At 40.5% G+C, this 20,133-nt stretch overlaps 1 protein-coding gene across 1 annotated transcript in view; it reads right to left on the minus strand.

Annotated features, from left to right (window-relative positions):
• DKK2 (dickkopf WNT signaling pathway inhibitor 2) overlaps positions 1-16,654 on the minus strand; it is a 39,572-nt gene extending 22,918 nt beyond the window's left edge. The window contains exon 1 of the mRNA XM_040064739.1: positions 16,397-16,654. Within this exon, the coding sequence (XP_039920673.1) occupies positions 16,397-16,654 (258 nt within the window). The remainder of the gene's footprint in view (positions 1-16,396) is intronic.
• Between the last annotated feature and the right edge of the window lie 3,479 nt (positions 16,655-20,133).

The following is a 20,133-nucleotide window of genomic DNA, read 5'->3' on the forward strand; positions in this document are numbered from 1 at the left end:
CCTTCAAAACTATTTAGAAAAGGAAATTTGCTATGCTTTGAGCATTGAATAGGACTGAATACTTAATTTTAAAATCATTAATAATGTTGTTTTCAAAATACCTAATTTCAAAAAAAGGATTATTTTCCCCTAACAAGAACTGAAGGGTTTGGGTCTTTATCAATACTTCCTGAACTGCTTTTATGGTGTTTTCTCTTTTCCTGATATTAGAGATTGCAAGAGCAGTTCTAATAACAACACAGTATTAGTAAAAAAACCCCAAACCCCAGAAAATAAATTATAAACTTCCTGCTTAATCCACGTATGATAAATGGTCATAATATATATGCATATATATACAGATACATGTCATATTAAAAATATCAAATTAGCATATGTTATTACAGTAAGAAAATTACAGATACTGTCTTTACTACACCACCCCTAAAATTATGTCCTTGGCTAAAATTTTGTAAGTATTTTAAAGGTGAAAATGCTTTAGTTACCTTCTTAAAATTTTTTTCTGACTGATCACTTGCTAAATCAATTTAAGCACAAATTCACCTTAGCCTGAAGCACAAAGATACTGGATTTAGCTCTTTTAAGTATCACAAGCTTACAATTATTGTATTGTTGAAATCTCCTTTCAATTCAGATGTCCTGCACAGGTGGAAAAACACAGTGCAATTCAGGAAAAATTATATTTTCCAAGTTATAGTAGCTTGCAGTGATTTTTTTTTTTTTCAGAAAAGAATCCTTGGATTTCAAATTCACATGGTTGTTAGAAGAGGCAGCTGAGTTATAATACTGCATTTTGTCAGGATAACCAGCCCCTTAAGTCCTTACACTACATTTCCTCCTTCCATCCTCTATATTAATGAGGTACTACTACTACTAAAGAAAGCTTCATGGAAGAAGTGAATCTTTTCCTTGCCCCCCACCCCCCCAAAAAAAGTAACAATGATTAATTTACCAACAAACTACAATATCAGAGCAAAAGGTAAACATGGAACTATGTGTCTGACTTTCCTGAAAGACTAATTTTTGTATGCCTTTCAGACATAATGATTTTACCATCTTTGAAGCAGATACCTACATTTTCAAAAGAAAGTGTTGAAAGATGAACCTCTCCTGAATCGTTCTGAACTAACTGGTGGATGGTCCATACACATTAACCATTTATTAATTCATGAGGGTTAATGTTCATGGCACCATGATTTCAACAGTTTGCTGACAAACAAACTGTTTAATTTTTGCCTAGATTACATTTCCCCATAAGCAGAACATCAGTACCTTGTGGCAGCACACTTTGCAGACAAACTGCATTGTATCACATATGACACAGTTGCTCACCCTTCTCGGTTTGTCGAGTCTGGATCCAATTTTCAAATGAAAGATCACTTTGCTGAACATTTATTTTCCCTGTGGAATTACTGTATGGTGAATAGGCTGCTTTCAGCCTTGGGGGTTATTTATTTAGATTTTCATTCTCTTCAAAATGCTGGTGGAAAATGTTTGTCTGCTGGAGGGGTACCATATGCTTCTGATCTGAAGATTGACTGACTCCTACTGCGTAAAAAGTGAGTGAGCAAGTAGAAACACAGGCAGAAAATTGAATGATCATTAAGTATCTAAATGAACTGGGAATTACAGTCCCAGTTTGAACGGTCTGTCAGATGAATCAAGATCCAGTCTAATTCAGAGTTCTGGGAACCTAAATTTTAAACACTCAAGAGTTTAATATAACATCAGAAATAGATGGATGAGAGAGCATGAAAGCTGAGAAGGGTACAGAATGAATGCAGCATAACCTGCTGATTCAAGAGCAAATGCAGGTTCCCAAAACAAATAATCTTCTTTTCTGCAATAAATTATTACATTGTTCTGTTTAGAATCTGTACCAATTGTGATAACGGCACTTTGGTTTTTTTTCTTCACATTGAACAACTAAAAAGAAAAAAAAAGATTATTTTTATTCCAAGAATGTTTATGTTAGGTATGCATCTTTAAAAATAAAAACACTCCAAGGCAAGTTTAGAAAAACTACTGTTTAAAGGCATATTGACTTAAGCAGGATCATATTCAGCCTGTCCACTTCCTATTAAAGTTTATGACATTTAATTTCGGCTGTGTTTCTCTTCTCTAAAAATAGTCCCCATTGTGTAAATGTTTAGATTGGTCACCTATGTTATCATCTTCCAAACGTTTTTAGTTCCTTAAAATATCATGTATTTGTTTCAAAGAGGAGCATTTTACATGATGGGGAAATTCAGATGGCATACACTGACAGGTTTTTGGAAACAATGCCATAGAAATTTTGCCTAACTGATGGCTGAGCCAACCAAATATTATGCTTGAAGTCCAACCAACAAAGCATTTGTGGCCCTAGTAAATACTATTTCACACAGCCATGCTCAGATTGCTAATATGCATAAAAACAGCAGAATGAAAAAATACACACCATTAGCTGGGATTTTTTTTCACCAGTAAAAAAGGTGTCAGATATTTTAGCAAGCAGACAAGTTCGGGATAGCAAGTTCCTTTCCACATCTGCTTTAGAGAAGAGAGCAGGCTGCACTTGGTCACATCTACCAAAATCCATGTACTGCATTAGCCATAAATGCATCAAGTATTTTCACATCAATCAACTGGTCACAAGATGTCACATCTTGCTCTCAAGCACAGTGGAGAGGCAGCAGCTCTGCCAAGTTTTTTACTAAACCTGGATGGTGGAATCTAAGTTTGAATGCCAAAATATTTAAATATGTGTGTTAACCATGGCTTTTAACTCATTTGGAGTTTGCAGGTGGAAGAGGAGATCAAAGGAGGGTTTTAAAAAAGGTTTTTTTAAATACAATCAATACTCATTAAGTCAGAGACGGTGACCAGAGACTGCTGCACGGGGAAAACAACAGAGGGAACACAATATTTTGTGAACTCCAACTTTTGCCTGATGGAGTGAATCTGCTGAAACCAGGGAAAGACATGCACACAAACACACACATACCAGCACTTAAAATGCTGTGGGTTCTACTTAGGCTCCTAAAATCTCTGGTCAAATTTAAGATAAAACAGGTGATTGTTGGAGTTTGACTGTAATCCTGAGTTGCTCTTTGTCCTCAGCTTTTTGTATGTATTTGTAGACAGAGCCAACCAACCCTGTACTTCCCCGGCATCAGAGTAGTTTCCATCAAAACTGTAACAACTTTGGAAACATTGGACTTTTCAAAAATTTGAAGATACTCAGCCCTGTGTATAATGATAATTTGCAAGGGAAGGATTTACTCATTAGCAAAATTCTTGAGGAAATTAGAAAGAAAAGCAAAAAGACACACCCACCACCCCCACCCCAGAAATCTTCATTCTGAGTGATGAATGACTTGAAAATCTTACCCTTTTTGGAAAGTATTTACTTCTGTGGCTGATTAAGTTTTAGCAAAAATCTTTGAAAAGTCTCCCCTGACTCGGGTATTCTACATACTTTGTAAATCTGTTCTAAGCCTCTTTGTCTCTTTCTTCTTTTTTCCATTTCCTTTTATTGTAGTCATGTTTTCCATTTGCTGCAACAACCTCTTTGGACTATTCAACATTTTAACTAAAAATGTGGATAACAAAGCCACACTGGCATTCATGGCAGTGTTAACACTGCTGTCCATGGGCATTGGAGAGGATAAGAATATTCGTGCCTGCTGTCATAGACCCAAGGATTGGGTTCAGCTCAGTAGTTAGTTCTTGCATATTTGTATATGTACTTCCTAATAGAAGTACACAAAACACAAAGCCTACATTGAACCAGATATGCTTACATTTCCTGATAAATTGAGGCAACAAGCTGGGCTAGTTATGATACTGATAAAAAAAAATACATATTTTTATGCTGATGAAAAATTATTAACTGGATAAGTACATAAAAGTTGCTATAACCTATCAGAGAAAGGCCAGCATCCAGCTAGACGCAAATACTCAGAGGAATAAGATTATAGGCAAGCACAGGATTTCTCCCAGTTGCATTCTCTCAGCTTCAGCCAGCAGTCACTTGGACACATCTGAGGCTGGAAGTTCAGTATCTACCAGTGCAATCTCTCGTCTCTGTGTCTGTCTCCTCTCCATCTGAGCAGCTCCCACATATGGCTCTGACAGCATCATGTGGCAATGAGCTCCACAATATGAAAAAGTAGTTCCTGGCTGTCTGATAATTTCACACTGTCTGCTCTTGGCTGCTCTTCTACAGCAAACACTGAGCAATTGCTCCCCACTCACCTTCTTCTGACCCTTCACTACTTACTTCTCTCCATCCTCTTCTCCCATGGGCATCCCTTTTCCAAACTGGGTCTTTGCATTCTATTTACCTCCTCCTGTGTTTAAGGAGTCCTGGTGTTTTGATCATCCCTGCTGTCCTCCTTCTCCATTTAGTCCTATTTTTATATCTTTTAACAGATACTCAGCGCCGTGAGATTAGAACCAGTTTAAAAATGCCCCCTGGATTTGCTTTTTTTTTTTTTTTTTTCCCCACTTCCTGATATTCCACCTGGATTTTTTTTTTTTTTAAATATGTTTTTAGTATTCAATTTTTGTCTCTCTGTTGTGGCTTCCCTGTGAAAAATAGCTAAATTGACTCTAAATTACAGATTATCACTGTATGTGCTAAATTGCCATTACATAATGCCATATATATTATTATACACTATTAGAAATGAAATTTTCCCCATGGGATTTATCTCTCAGGTGGTCAGTATACTGGCATTTACTGCGACTCTTTGTGGCCCACTTAAGTTTTTACTGTTGTGAATAAATTTTTGTAAAAATTTCTGTGTCCATTTTCCAGAACATTTGCCAATAAGTTGAACAGGGTAAGTCCTCAAAGGTTTATGTGAAGCTTGGCTCATAGCCTTCCTGTATAGTGAATGTGGCAGTTCAATCCTGCTTATTTTTGATCAATTATCAGTTATTCTAATCAGTTATGAAATGCATTATACCTTGGCAACTCTGTTCCTTTAATGTTTTTGTACTTGGGCTATGGCTCCATTAGCGCAAGTGTTTGAAGAGTAAAGATGGGGTAATTTGATTTTGATCTGACATTAGTCTGGTAAAAAAATGTTAAATATTTTTGAAAGATTGACTTTGATATTGTACTCACAAATATGATTAAGGCTGTGTATTGAAAGAGTGTAGGCTGGGAGGAAGAAAGAAGCCTCAGCCTCACACGTATTGTCAGGACAGAGGAGCATGAGAGATTTTTATTGTTCTCAAAAATATTGAGGTGAAACATACCATTAAAATGAACTTTAGAAGAAGCAAATGTTCACAAAATTTCCTCCACTAGCTACTCTTTAAATTGATTTCCCAAAAATAGGCTCATTTAGGGAAGAAGGGGATCAAAAGTAAAAAGAGTGACCATTTTACTAACAAGTGGTCAAAGCATACAAGAACAAACACTTCCATTGAAGCCAGGAGCATCAGGAACAGCCGAGCTCCCCATACTGCAGGGACAGAGACAGGCCTTGTACCACTGAGAGGGCATGAACTGCGTCCATGGCTGCTCTTGTCTGCTCAGACTGTTCAGCAGTGTGGATCACCCTGCCTGAATTTCACCCCTGCACCACCTCAGCATCCTTCAAGCACTCCAGTTGCTGTCTCACAGAAACTGGCCTGCCCTTTGATCAAGGGGTAAAATTCAAATTTAAAGGGCTACACTGCAAAAGTAAAACAACAACCACACAACAAAAATGAAAAAAAAACCCCCATGCACGCATGCACACACAAATGCACAAACTCTACAACTTCAGAACCAAATACTGACCAGCTGACAGAGGGAGCACTGGAGGTCAAACCAAGGAAAGAGAGAAAATCAAATCCAGAAACTGTCAGTCTGTGTTGCGCAATCTGTTTTCACAGAATCAGCTAAATCTGAACTTGTGAATTCCACTTCAGCTTTTGCTCCTACCAGTCCTATATCCACAGTATCTGGGAAATGACTTAAACATGACTCTGGCGAACAGCATGGGACCGGTGCTTCCAAAAGGCCAAAGTCAATACATTCACATATCAGAGACATGTGCCAGGGTAGCCGTCCCAGCTGCACAACACATGATGTGTCAACTGCTTTACATAGGGTGGGTCAGGAAGAGGCTCATTAAAGACAAGCACTACAGTTCTCCTTGCAACATCGCTGCGTCCTTGTCCAGTTTAACAGAAAAAAAAAAATAAATATATATATATATATATATATATACTGGTTTAAGAAAAAAGTTACTCTGGATGACGAGAGTACTTCTATATAATTTTTTCATCATTGAGGGAACAGCATAAATTATTCTGATTTAACTTTTCTGTAATGATAATTATAACAAATTATTCTGCTGACTAAACTCAGACTACCTTACGAAGGTGATGATAGGGAAGAGAGGTCCTTGTCCCCAAGCATGCCTTGCACTGAGTCTCAGACAGACGACTTCCCCTGAATTTCTCTCATGCATGGAAAAGACCATGACCCCACTCCCTAAATGCATGCAGAACCTAATCCCCACTGAAAACATTCAGGGAGTTAGGTACATAAATACATTTCAGACTCATTCTATTGGTAAACAGGGCCAAAGCTTTGAGATGGCTTTCTGTGCAGCAGTGGCATTTCTTGGATAAGAAGGGCAATAAAGCAGCACATTTTGCAGAGCAAAGAGCTGAAGTGTAGCATTTCTGGGCAGCACGAGCCTGCGTCTAGGGCCAAATTTCTTTGGAACATCCGCTGGAAAACAGTGCCAGAGGGCAATGAGTTACATCACTTTTGTTTGGGTGTTAAATTGTCACCACCATTATGGATGTTACCTTCAGTGTACCTGAAAGCTGTTCCAAACAAATTAACATATCCTCACATGGCTGTTAAAGAAAGGAATGTGTTTTCTCTCATTTTAGCCATCCTTGACCCTTCTGACCCTTTAACAGTAAAACAGACTTCAGTCCCACCGAACTTAAAAGTGACAAGGGCATCCCAAATCTGGAACTCACACCCCACTATCACACCTGTTCATACCTCTCAATTGACTTCTAGTAATCTAAAACCTTTAAAACAGAGTTAAGGCAGTGCTATCCTACTCGCCTATGTGTGCCTATTGGAAGAGGATTTTGTGGGTAACGCTCCAAGACAAGATCCTGACAGTGGACACCCCCTCCACTGTCAAATAGCATCTTGGCTAATCAGGACTGTATGTGGCACAAACTTGTTCAGAAAAATCAGAGATTTTTCAGAGTGCTAATCCCTCTTACACAGACAATCTGCAGCCCATTTGCTGTTCTGTTTTGGCTTTATTTTTTAACAGGGCCTTAAAACATATTTTTCCTTAAAATGACAACGTTCTTTTCTGCCCTCTTTGTTCGTGGGGCTTTGTGCGCTCATAAACAGTTTAAGAGTTCCCTTCACACCTGCAGTGCACATGTGTGCCTGAAATAAAGATTCTCTTATCTATTCTCCACTGATAACTTGAGAGGACAGTGCTTAAGAAAAGGTATCATCCTTGTAACTGTAATGGACAAAACTCAAGTCCCAAACCCACAGCAGTGACAGTGAGGCCAGCATGCTTGGGGAAGGAGGGATCCTAAAAGTTAGAGCAGAGAAGCTGAGAGGAGGGCAAGCAGACCCGCACCTCCTTTCCAGGTGGCAAATCCTGCTCAAAGACACAAGGATGCCTCCTGTACTATCTCAAGGTTTTGCTCCATCTTTTATTGAATTTCCTGGGCTCTGTGTCGCTTATTTGGAAAATCATGCCAAAAATGCTTCCCAGTTAGCATAATCTGAGCTATGCTGAAGCTGTGCTGCTACTCAAACCCCTCTTGCTCAGGAAATGCCTCCCATGGACTTGTTTCCTCAGCAGGAGGTGGACCAACACGCAATGGATTGTAGTGCCGTGACTTCTCAGCTGCCTCATGCTGTTATAGCTCTGCTTGTGCTGACATCACTGACCAGCCCCAGCAGAGGAAAACCCTAAGCCAGCCTAACCACAGAACAGTTTGGGACTGGCAGGACATTCCCACCCTCTTTCAGCTTAAGCATCGGTACAAAGTCTGAGAGAAATTTTTCTCTGCAGAGAAAACCTTAATCTTCTGGTTAGACAACATCACACACTACAATTTGATACTTAATAAACTGTCGTGAAGCTATAATACAAGTATTTACTTGGTCACTTATCCTTTTAGCAATAAAAAACAATTGGGACTGAAGATCAGTGGCAATTTGTTGCAGCTGCTGTGGCCAGGACCCCCTCAGAAAGTAATTTCCAGAGGATTCTTCTTGTTAAAAAGCCATTTTCCTGGCGAGGAATGGGATGTCTGGAAGATAGCAATGGGGATGAATCCAAGCACAGAAGTTTACAAGCATTCCTAAAGAGCATTTTAAAAACTCTGTATTTATTTAAATAATTACAAAAACATTGTGTGCAGCTAAGCAGTTCAGTACTACCACCGAACTATAAGTAGACTTCTAAGCCTAGGCAGTTTTCCTCTTTACCTGTAAGATGACATGCGGCAGCATCAATATTTGGCTCCACATGGAGAAAGTGTGGAAAGTGGATGGCAACCTCCTGTTTTCATGGTCCTTCACTGGCTCCCAAAATTTCCATTCCTCAGTTCTGACCCACACCCACTCTCTCACTCTACCACAGGAATTGGTGATAAATAATATACAAATGGAAATTTAGTTTTGTTGGGAGTAATAGCAACTGGTTCGAAAAAACAACTTTCAGTCTCACTGGGCAACTCCACAGTGTTCAGCTCACACAGAGCAGTTGGTTATGTGAGCCAGATGATGTCATTATTGCTACCTGAGTGGATGATAAACTGAAATTTAAGAATGGCAAGTCTGGCAAAACCTGATCATTGATATGTCCTGTCTTCCCTCCCTCAAGAATGACAGGGAGATGATGTTTGAAAAAGAAAGAAAGGAAGCACACATCCAGTAATCCTACCAAAGAGACAGTAAAAGACTCATAGGTCAGTCTCCATGTGGGCAACCTAAAACCCCAGAAGATAGAGGGAAACACAAACTTCTATTTTTTGAGGCAGAAAACAGCATCCTGAGTTCACAACAAACTGGGTAGGAGGGCTCTGTGCTCTCATTTTCAAGCAAAAAGAAATTAAACAAAGAAATATGGCAAGTAAACTGCTGTGTGTACTAATCCTGACAGGTCAGGCCACAGCAGAATGTCCAGTTTAGTATCTTTTCAGACTGTCAAGAAGAGGTATACCATTTTCTCTAGGAACATATAGCAAAAAACTTCCAAAACAAACCAAATTCAGGAAGCTACCTTGCTCCATGCAAAAGGAAAAGTAAAGGAGATCTTCCTCCATCAGATGCACTACTTTCCCTGACACTGTTCCAGTTAGGAATGAGATTCCAAGAATAAAAGTTTCCTGCTGCAACATCAACATATTGTGTTCGCAGTTCCTTTAAGAGATCTCCACTGTAGTCATTTCAGATTGCAGAGAGATCATGCTGACAGCAAGTCACTGCTTTACTCAAGGCAAGCTGCCAAAACACGTAGAACTGAACCCTGTCCTCTCCTTCACTGGACCGATAAATATGCTTTTAAAAGCATGCACAGCCTGGTTCACACTTACATGATGCACAGAGAATGAGGCAGAGGGCTTGCAGAGTGAAGCAACACCTCATTCCCAAGCATGTGCAGAGCAGTCTGCCTTTGCTTACTGCTAAAAATGCTAAACCAGTGCCATTTGCACTACACATGTGCAACATGCATGTCTCAAAGATTCATTACTATGCATATGAAAATTCAATCATATCAAAGCTTAGCTTTAAGAAAGTCCCAAGGGGCTGAACTGTGTGCTTATGCGCTTTGAGGGGGGAAAACCCAACAACTTTTAAGCTTTTTTCTTCTTTTTTTGTAGCAATGCTCTGCTCCTTCCACTACTAAGAACAAAATAGTTGCTGAATGAGTGAACTCCATGTTCCCACTGTGTGTTTATATCCATCCATTTTCATAACCCAAGTTCTGTTTGTGTGAACACAAATGTATAAATCATAGACGGATTTAAGGCCGATCTCAAAAAACTGTAACCAAGACGAACAAAACTCTTTATTTTATTTGAAGATTGCTGTGATTTAGTACTATGCTGTCCCTTAGTACGAACATATGTATCCTTTTAAGCCATCTCACTCTCTCTCTAACGCTGCTTTCTGTAGCCCATTCTAGAGCAAAGGATACTGCAATTAGCTTGGAAGTACCATGAGTCATCTATTTCCACATTTCATTACAATTTGAAAATTACTTGATGTTCATTACAATTTCCATTATAATAAATTTGACCTTCAACCAAAAAGGAAAAAAATTTACACTGAAGAAAAATGATGGTTTGGGGATACACACTGCCAATGCACATCATATACTTGGTGAGAAAAAGACAAGATTAAGTTCACGGTCTCTAATGAAAATAAACACTTTTGCAGGCAAAATTCATTTTAAAAGAGTAGCAAAGCAAACTTTCTGATCTTCTTGGTATTTGTATTGGCCTTTCACATCCATGGAAATGAAACTCATAGTAGCTTTCTATAGGTTTCAACCTAAACGTACCAGAAACGCCGCTAGAACACAGCAGTAAAAGACAAAGATTTCAAAAGAATTATCTTCAGTTCACTTAAAAAAAAAAGAAGAAAAAAAAAAAAGAAACAGTAAGATTATAAATTTTTTAATACACTTGGAATTTTACCAGCGCAGGAAAAGCAGAATGGTAGCTTCTAGCTTTCTCCACCATGTCTGTAGTGTTATACAAACTTCAGCTCCTTAAATACATCATAAACATTTCATGACTGCGATGCCAAAACCAACACAAAGCCCTGCAGCACCAGGACAGGACATGGTGACAAGCCCCATGGCAATGATGGGCCAAGCAGGGGCTGCTGGCTCCAGGTGTGTCCCTTCACACCCTGATTCTTGCCAGCCACAACCAGCGCATGCACGCAGGCAGTAGGTAGCATGAACTTGGTAGGGACCTTTGCAAGCACATCCAGGGGGAAAGATCTCTGCTTTGAAGGTGTTCTCCAAATTAACATTTTTACATATATATAAAACTTATTTGGACGTACTTAAAAAAATTAGCAGATATACAAAACCTGGAGAGGAAAGCCGTGCTGGAAAACCAAACAGAAGCAGAAGCTTCATGGGGCTCCTCCTTTGCAGAGCTAAATTCTTGCTGAATGACATTTCCAGGGTGAGGCATTTGTAAGTACAAGTGTAAAAGGACCAAAGGCTCTATTGACAAGCCATGAGATACGAAGTGCTTGCAAGACACATCCGGTGTTGAGATAATTAAGATCAAAATTAAACTTGTGCTATATTTGCATCTGCAAAGCATCAGTTAATCAAACATAATGAGTTAATCAGACTCTCTTTTCTGAGGGGAAAATGTAATCATGCTTCATCATCTTCTGTGTTGTCATTAAGCTCTGACAGACTTTCCATGCAGAAACTGACTCTTCCTAAGTACTTGCACACCCAGCAGCACATCAGAGTTCTAGAAATTTTCTAGGTTCTGTTGCAAAGCTAATAGGAAATACTTGAAGTAAAGCTACTTCATAGGAGCTTTTGCTCTATATTATCACATCAGTTAATAGTAACAATTTGAAGGGGACACCAAGCATGATCCAGGAAGGAGATAATACTCTGCACCCCGTTCTTTGCAATTAAGAGAGAAGCCAGTAAGTTATTTAGCAAGACTGCTGCCAGTAAACCAGTATGTCACCCAGATTTCTAACACTAAACAGCAAGAGCAAGGAATTAATTCTCTGGCGGCCTCTGCAGATTTAGCAATTCTGTATTTTTTATTTTTTTTTTTTTTAATATAAAAGGCAGCTATTGCTGGATATAATTTCTAGTTTCTTTAATTAATTTATTTTTAATCCCATGAAGAAAATAATTTTTACTGTCTTGGTTGCTAGCTATTTAAGATATTGTGGTTACATTTTTGGTGTCTTTGGTACATTTTATTGTAATATTGTCAAGGCACTGCATTCAATTACTACATCTCATGCTGTTTTACTTGCTACAAAGCATCATACAAACATTTTTTAGCAAGTCCTTATGGGTAGCTATGTCCTGTCCAAGAAACACATGTATGTCCATGCGTTAATAGGTATGAGATCAGGATCAAATTAGTCATTTGAATAAATGCCTCTTTGGTTTGGCTTCTGTGGTCTTAAACCTCTTAGCTCAAGCTGCAACAGAATTAAAAAAAAACCCAAAAAACAAAAAACATATCTTTAACTTTAAACCAAGTGCATTTGGAATACTAAGGCTTATCTGATAGCCGTCTGTTGTGCCTCTGCAGCGCTAAAACTCCTCCCAGCTTTTCACTCCTCTCTCCCTTTTCCAGACCTCATTATCTCTAGGTTGGCCCCACAGATGTGCCAGTTCCCTCTACTGGATGTGCCAGTTGTTCCCTTCATTGCTACTGCTCCCATCATGTTCATGGGGAAGGGATAATCTCGATGGGAAGCACAAACCCAAACAGCTAGGCAGCAACAAAGGGACAAAGAGGCACATCTTGCTGGGAAATGAGCTGAAACGACAGTTTGTGGCCAGGAGGTGGGAAGGGGAGAAGATAATAGCACCCATACACTAAAGAAGGAAAACAGCTGGAAATACAGCTTGGTAGGTCACAGCCTACCAGATCATTAAAGGTGGTTGAGTGTGAATGTGTGCAAACCCCAGCACTGACAGAGCGGACTCGTCTCAGAAGAGAGAGGGGACTAAAACACAGAGGCAATAAGTCTAAAGGATGGTGAAGTAAATTAAAGAAGCTACAAAGTCATCAACCAGGAATCTGTGGAACGGCTATGCTTTTCAAGCACCATATGCAAGTACAATATGTTCTATTTTTCCTTTCAGGTTGCATCTCTATAGTTGAGCTAGAGCACTCCCACTCATGTGGGAGACCTTGTCCAAACACTGTGGAAGCTATAGCTAACACAGAGAAAAATTATCTTCACTGTCAGTTCACTGTATCATTTTACCTGGAGAGGGGATATATGCAGAACACTTTCACAGACAGGTTGTGGAACTGAGGTGTTGGATGTTCCTAGAAGCATTTCTCTAAATCTGGTTTTGAAAGGAAATTAATAGCTAACAGTATATAATCCCGATCCCCCCAAAGTAACCTAGATTAACACGCACTGTACAGTACTATTTTGGAGCATATTTTTCTCTTGTGCAAATGCTGTAGATACTTTCTGATTCTCTTTGAAATTGGGAAAACATTAACAGTTCACAGAATAGGAAAAGCAGCAGTGACAGTAAAGAACAGTGAAGAGAATGAAATCTCACTGATTTAGCATATTAGTGCTTCTCATTCTCTGCTGATCCAAGGCAATAAAGGGAGTAAGAACAGAAAATAAATAATATTCCTCAGAAAGACATAAAAATGTTAAGTCTTACTAAAATCAGCATTTGCCCCGCCAGCCTCTCCTCAAGCTGGATCAGCTTGCTTTGCTCATGTGAGTATTTTCATTAATTTAAGCTGGAGCTTTGCCTAACAAAAAAGAGTGCTGGATCTTCCCTTTCTGGGCAGAAGCACTGTAACTACCAGCTGAAAAACATCAACACTCCAGATAAGCCATGAACTATTGTATCGGTTGATTTATTGCTGATTAAACATTCCCAAGTTGCTCCTAGCGCTGAGAATTAACATAATTGAAAAGCAAATAGGTTGTAGGCTGATGGCTCTTTCAACAGTTTTGGTGATTTCCACCACGTGTATGTGCAGAGCAGAAAGCACAGCTCAGAGCCCTCACAACAGCAAAATTCTAGTAATTTTTCTTTAACTTGCATATCCTTGGTCCTTACTAAAACTATTTCCTAGTTATAAACAAGACACTCAACTCACCATCTAATGTTGCCAAGATATAAAAGGCACACTTACTTTTGAGACATTACAAATTCCACTAATTCATCAGATTGTTTTAGAAAGAATAGCATAGGCCTGCTCTTTTGCAAGTGGCATGGTAAACTTCAGTGCAAAGTCCCATAATCTAAACAAATTCAGCACTAACTTAATAAGAGAGTACTTTAAAAAAGATTATGAGAATGTCGTGTCTTAATTGGTTGATACGCGTGACACCACTGTTAAAAAACACAGCGGTTTACCAGCCCTACAGCTGGAAGTATCACCAAAGAGAAAACATTTTCACAGAAGATACTCCTTTTTCTCTTTTCTTCCCTTTTTCCTTTCTTTTTTCTTTTCTTTGCTTTTTGTTTTCCTTTTTTTTTTAATTTCCTCTCTTCTCCTCTTTTTTTTTTTTCCTCTCTTTCATTTTCTTTTCCTTGTCTTTTCCCTTCTTTTCTTCCTTATATAGCAATTCTACGTTAGCTGTGCTGCTTCAGGTGGGTAGCCAAAAGTAGCATCAAGAATTATTGGGAGCAAATCTGTGTCATTTTCACATATATCTGTGTGAGGCCATGCAGGATCTGGGGACAGAATCGCAGGGAGAGAGGGTAAATTCAGCGCTGACAGCCCTTGATGGGAGGTCAGGCTTCACTCCCTGGGAGTCACAGCCACCAATTCTCTGGGGGTCTTTGCTTATGCTACAAACATGAAATCTTAACATGCATGATGTTCTACCACTACAGATACTTAGTGCTGTCTCTCGCTTGAAGTGTGCCTTGTGAGTTTATGCCAGTAAACCAGAAGCGCCCAGAAATCCCAGTCCAGGCTGATAAGTTAGGGGCAAATCTTGCAAATACAAGCGGTGGGCAGCACAAGTTGTTATTCAAGAACTGGATGAATTATAATCAATTATTCTCAACATTGTGCTGAATACACAGGGAAGCACTGAGAATGTTGTACACAGGAAGGTGGCAAGACTTCCCCAAAAGGCAAAGGCTGGGCAGCACAGACTCACAAAACTCACAAGACTGGTAACACTCAGTGGGAAAATACGACCTGTATTTTGCCGTTTTGCGAACTCGTTGAAAACAAAATAAAATCCAAAGAGAATGCAAAAGAAGGTGCATTGGGCACCTCTGTCTCCTCAAGGTGGTTCAACATAGTAATGTAATAATAATCAGTAAAATGTGAACTAGAGAAGAGCACAGCAGTTTATTAATATGAAACTTCGTCATAGCATCTCTTGCTAAACTTTGCTTAGAGGTAAGGAGAGACAACCAAATTCTGGGTAAATTATAAAGCAGTTGAGTGGCTAGGGAAAAAAAGCTTGGAGGAGTTTAAAAACAAATTTCTCACACACACACAAAAACCTACCAATACAGCTACTATGCCTGTTACAAAACCAAATTATAACATTCAGTTATTAGGAAGCTGATGCGAAACGCGTTAGCAAATTCAGTAGATTATTTGAATTTTTGGCCTTTTTGCTGCTATAAGGAAAATTTAAACAAATACAGACCCTTCAGCCATTGAGTATTTTGCCTTTTTAGTGCTGAATGTTGGCAGCTCTATTGCTGCCACACTGTTGCTTATGAAAAACAGCTGTATTTATAGATACTAATAATACCCAATAAAACCTATATTTTCTGAAGAAGTCTACCTCTTTCAACATCACAAATGCAACATTCACACCATCCAAGACCTGAGAGGGAAGAACAGGACTGATGGCTTAAAATGCTCCTTTAGAGTTTGGCACAAAGATAGTTGAATGAAGATTATTTTCTATCAGACTTCCAAGTTTCCAGGCAGGGTGGAGAGGAAAGAAGACTCCACAAGCAAGTCAGGGTCTTTTTTTTTTTTCCCCCTTAACTTTTTTTTTTTTTTTCCCTTCCTTTTTCTTTTTCTTTTCTATAACCTTTTCTATCTGTTTTACATTTAAACTCTCATAACCAAACAAAACTTCCACAATCACTGGAGCATATTCTGGACAAGGAACCTAGAATTTGTTTTCTGTCTTATCAAACAAATTACTGTAGCCTAAACTATACCACAGGGATAGAATACTTTTTTGTTCTTACCAAAGATCAAGATACCAAAGATCAACTTGCGAGGTGCAATTTCTAAAACCAAGTTTGTTGCACTGCTGTGAATTTTTACCTCATGTTCAAATTTTCCTCACCTATTCAAATTAAACTCATTTACTGTCTTGAGAATTAACAAGAAATTTCTTCATTTGCTTCTGGCAGCATTTTGAAGGAGTCAAAGAAAGATATGCTGAAGATGATAGTTTTTTAGATTGCTCTTTCTTCCATCAGTTATTAACCCCACAGAGAAAAATTAATGGTTTAAACCTCCCACTCGCACGGTTCTTAATACCTATTATGAGCTGATATTGTCCCAGGCAAGCACAATGAAGTAAATAAATTAATTTAGCACATTAAAACTCAGAAAACAATGTGAGAGGGTGGACTAGCTATTATTTACATACAACACACAGATGCACAGACACTTGAGCAATGAAGCAACGTCCTACCTCTCCTTGCCGGTGATAGTGCTTGGGAGGTTTTCCCATCTGCTCTAGCATTTTGCCCTTCTTACTGCTAGCAAGCATCAGTCCCTGGTGGATGCCTGCAGATCTGTTGGTTGCCTGAGTTGGAGCCTCCCCCATCAGGGTGGACTTGATGGAGTTCACCTTGGAGCTGGAGCTGTCTAGCTGGGAGCTCTCCACGATCAGGACCGCGGCTAGTAAGAGGAGACAGCAGGAGCACTTATTCCACATCAGCAAGATCATCTCCCCTCCCCCAAAAGGATTATCTTTTTTTCTCCTTTTTCTTTTTTCTTTTTTTTTTTTTTTTTTTTTTTTTTGGCAATGAAAACAGAAGAAAGGGGGGAAAAAGTTTTTTTAAAATATCTCCCGAAGTTGTTAAGGAAGCAATGGATTTCAAAGCAACTCAAGGAACTGCTGTTCTGAGACACGGGAGAAAAAAATTTTTTTGAAAAAGGATTCCCTAGGAAAAAAAAAAAAAAAAAAAAGAGAAGAAGAAAAAAAACAAAACAAAAACAAAACAAACAAAAAAAAAGTGTCAAGGCTATAGGCAGTAAGCAACTGTGAGGTCTGTGATGTCTTTTTCCTCCAGGTCCTCGAGAAGTCCAGTCAGTTCTCTAGAAACTGAGAGCAATAAGCTGCGGGGAAACTGCACCCGGGCAGCTCGCCGCCAGCGCAGGCACCCGGCACGTTTGCTGAAGTTTCAGAGGAAGAGTGAGCGAGTTACTTCCCCCCACTCCTCCTTCTCTTGCTGCTCAAGCCAGCAGAGAGGAAACTCAAACCAGATCCAATCCAAGCAGCACCGGCAAAAGCTGGGCTTAGTTTTCTTTCACTCTCTCTCCCCCTTCTTTACTTTTTATTCCCCTCCTCTTTCTGTCTTTTGCCTTCGCCTCTGCAGTCAGCAGGAGTGAAAGCGCCCGGTCTCCTCCTACTCTTCATCCTCCTCCTCCTCCTCCTCCTCTCCTCCTCTCCTCCTCCCGCAGCCCGGCCGGTGCGGGGCGAGGGGCTCTTGGCATCTGGCGGCGGGGGAGCCCCGGGACCGGCCCCTCTGGCGGCGGGAGCGCCGGGACCCGGGAGAGGAGGCAGAGCCCCCGCCGGGCTTCCTGCGCTGCTGCCCCTCGCACTCGGTGGTCCTGAAATCTCTCGTCGGCCCCTCCGCAGCCCGCAATCCCCATCCCAGGGGGGGACGCGCCGCGCAGAGACTTCCGTCCCCTCCGTCTCCCCTTCCCCCAGCCCGGCGGGTTCCCCCTCTCTCCGGCGGGGTCAGCCCGGGCCGAGCGTGCCGCACTCCCGTCTGCGGCTCCTGCCATGCCCAGCCCCCGCTCGGGGGTTCAGCCTCGCCGCGCCCCCTCCCCGACACCGGCCTGCTGCACTGGGACGCGTGTCGAGGTGCTCCAGCTTCCCGAGAGGCTCGGACGCGCAAAGCCCGGCGTTCGCGCGGAGCCGGGAGGGCGCGGGGCCGGCAAGCGGATCCCGCCGGACCCGCTGCCCGGGCCAGCGGCGTCCGCCGCCCGAGTTAAGGGCACGTCCAGCCGAGAAGGCTGAGCTGCACTCTCCCATACCTGACCCTTCTCAGTGCCGCAAGTGCCACCATCGACCCAAGACACTTTATTCGCATCCACCTTCTCCATTTCCTTGGCATGAGCGCACATCCAGTTGTAATAAAACCCCTAGTACTACGAACTACACCGACACCGTCCAACGTGTCACCTCGCTGCAGCACCAAAACAGTGCATTTCAGAAATATGAAGGCATACAGGGACACAGAGCATAAGATTAGCAGAACAGTACAGCTCTTAACTTTTCCCAGCAAAAGATCTAGAACGAAGCAGAGAACATCACGGTGAGGCACTCGGTTACTGCCACGGAGCAGCTGCAAGCCCTTGTCCTTCACTTGGACAGGTGAAAGTGGGGTGGAGGGAACAAGAGATGGTGAGGGAAACAGCGTTCTTGCTGTCCCACATGTTCCTGTACTAACACTATCTTGTCTGGGAACGGTGAGGAGAACTTTCATGTTTTTCCCCGCCTCTGGAGGGTCTCTCCTCTAATCTATCAATCATTTCTTCTTACCCTAGCCCTTTACATAGAAGAAGGGGAAAAACAAGAAATGTGCACTTTGAAATTTCATTTATTCTAAGTTAACTGCCGTGCAAATTGCAGTTGCCAAGGCAAGAAAAACCAGAGAGGGGCCAGGCACCGTGCGGGCCTCCAGCGCTGCTGCTCCCTCGCAGTGAGCAGAAACCCTTCTGGGCACTTGGGAGCTCTCTACAGGTTCCCGTGGTTCCCCAGGAACCACACCACCTTGGATAAGGTTTTTCAAATGTTGTCTAGCCAGCATCATGTGACTGCTAGCAATGTGTCCTAACCTCTTGGGTTGTGTTATAGTAAACAGAGCATCTTTTGGAGTCATTTGTGTCTTTATCCACAGCTCAAACCTTAGAATTGTTTGAGAGGATTTAAATCCATCTCCTGGGGCAGTTTTGGGGTTTTTATCTTTCTTGTCAAATGATCTCTTACTTTAGGGGATTACTTTTTTTTTTTTTTTTTTTTTTTTTTAAGTAACAGCTGAAATGACACGTCAGTGTCAAGACTGAGTTTTAAACTCTTCTACAGGGTATGGCACTTGCTCTGATTCAGGCTTCAGAGTTTGTGTTTACTGGGTTTGAAACTGAAAGAAATTTTATTGGACTTGATTTGAAAAACTTAGGTTCAGAATTGATTTTTTTTTTTTTGTACTTCACTTGGCAAAGAGCAAAGAATGAAAAAAAAAGCCACCCAAGTTTGTCTTCTTCACAGCATTTCCTTTTTTTTTTTTTTTTCTATCTTTGTGCAGCTTCAAGTAAACTAAAATTACCTTTCTGACCTTCATCCTTGGTAATGCCCAAAGACATTTTTAAGGAAATATTTCTGAAAAATCAGAAAGCAATTTGCAGTTTCACAGGAAAGAGATATAAGCCAGTCTTTTTTGATTGCTTTTGACATGGCTTTTGACACCCAGCCCTCATGGTGCTTCAGCCTGCCCAAACCCAAACACAAAATATCTGTGCCCACAGGAAAAGCTCCAATAGGTAATGTCATGGAAAATTCTTGTCTCACCCGTGCTTCTTTTACCCAGGAACACAAATTTTTCAGTCACTGATAGAGTATCATCCACCAGAGTTTCTTGGAATAAGGGAAGATTAAAAAGAGAACTAAATAATTTGATGAGACGTGTAAAGAGAATTCATGACAACAAAAATAAAAATACAGTGACCTCATGCAAATATCATACAGCTCTTCTTGAATTAAATGGACATGGGTGGTATTAAAAGAGGCATACAGCATCTAAAGGATCAGACAGTAAGTAGACTGTCTAAATTAATTAATTATGCCTAGTAATATCTTATTACATTTTTTAAATTACGTTAATAAATGGAAAAGGCAAGCCACATTACAAGTCTTTAGATTTAAATTACACACATATATCCATATCCATGTATATCCATAAAATTTAGAAATCTGAAGCAAACTGGGAAGGAATGATCAAAGCTTTTCAGGTGCCCCAAACTCATTTTGTCAATCAGTCCAGATTCAGTGAAGTATGAAGTTCATCAGTCAGTTGTATTCAACTAAGTTTCCAGGTATTCATTTAAATTTAGTGGGAACGGAAATGGGTAACTACTGGATCTAATCTCCAATAACTGGATGGGGCAGCTGAGAGGCATTCCACGAGTTTTTTTATTTCA

The sequence above is a fragment of the Hirundo rustica genome, chromosome 5 (genome assembly GCF_015227805.2).
Source record: "Hirundo rustica isolate bHirRus1 chromosome 5, bHirRus1.pri.v3, whole genome shotgun sequence".
Taxonomy (NCBI): domain Eukaryota; kingdom Metazoa; phylum Chordata; class Aves; order Passeriformes; family Hirundinidae; genus Hirundo; species Hirundo rustica.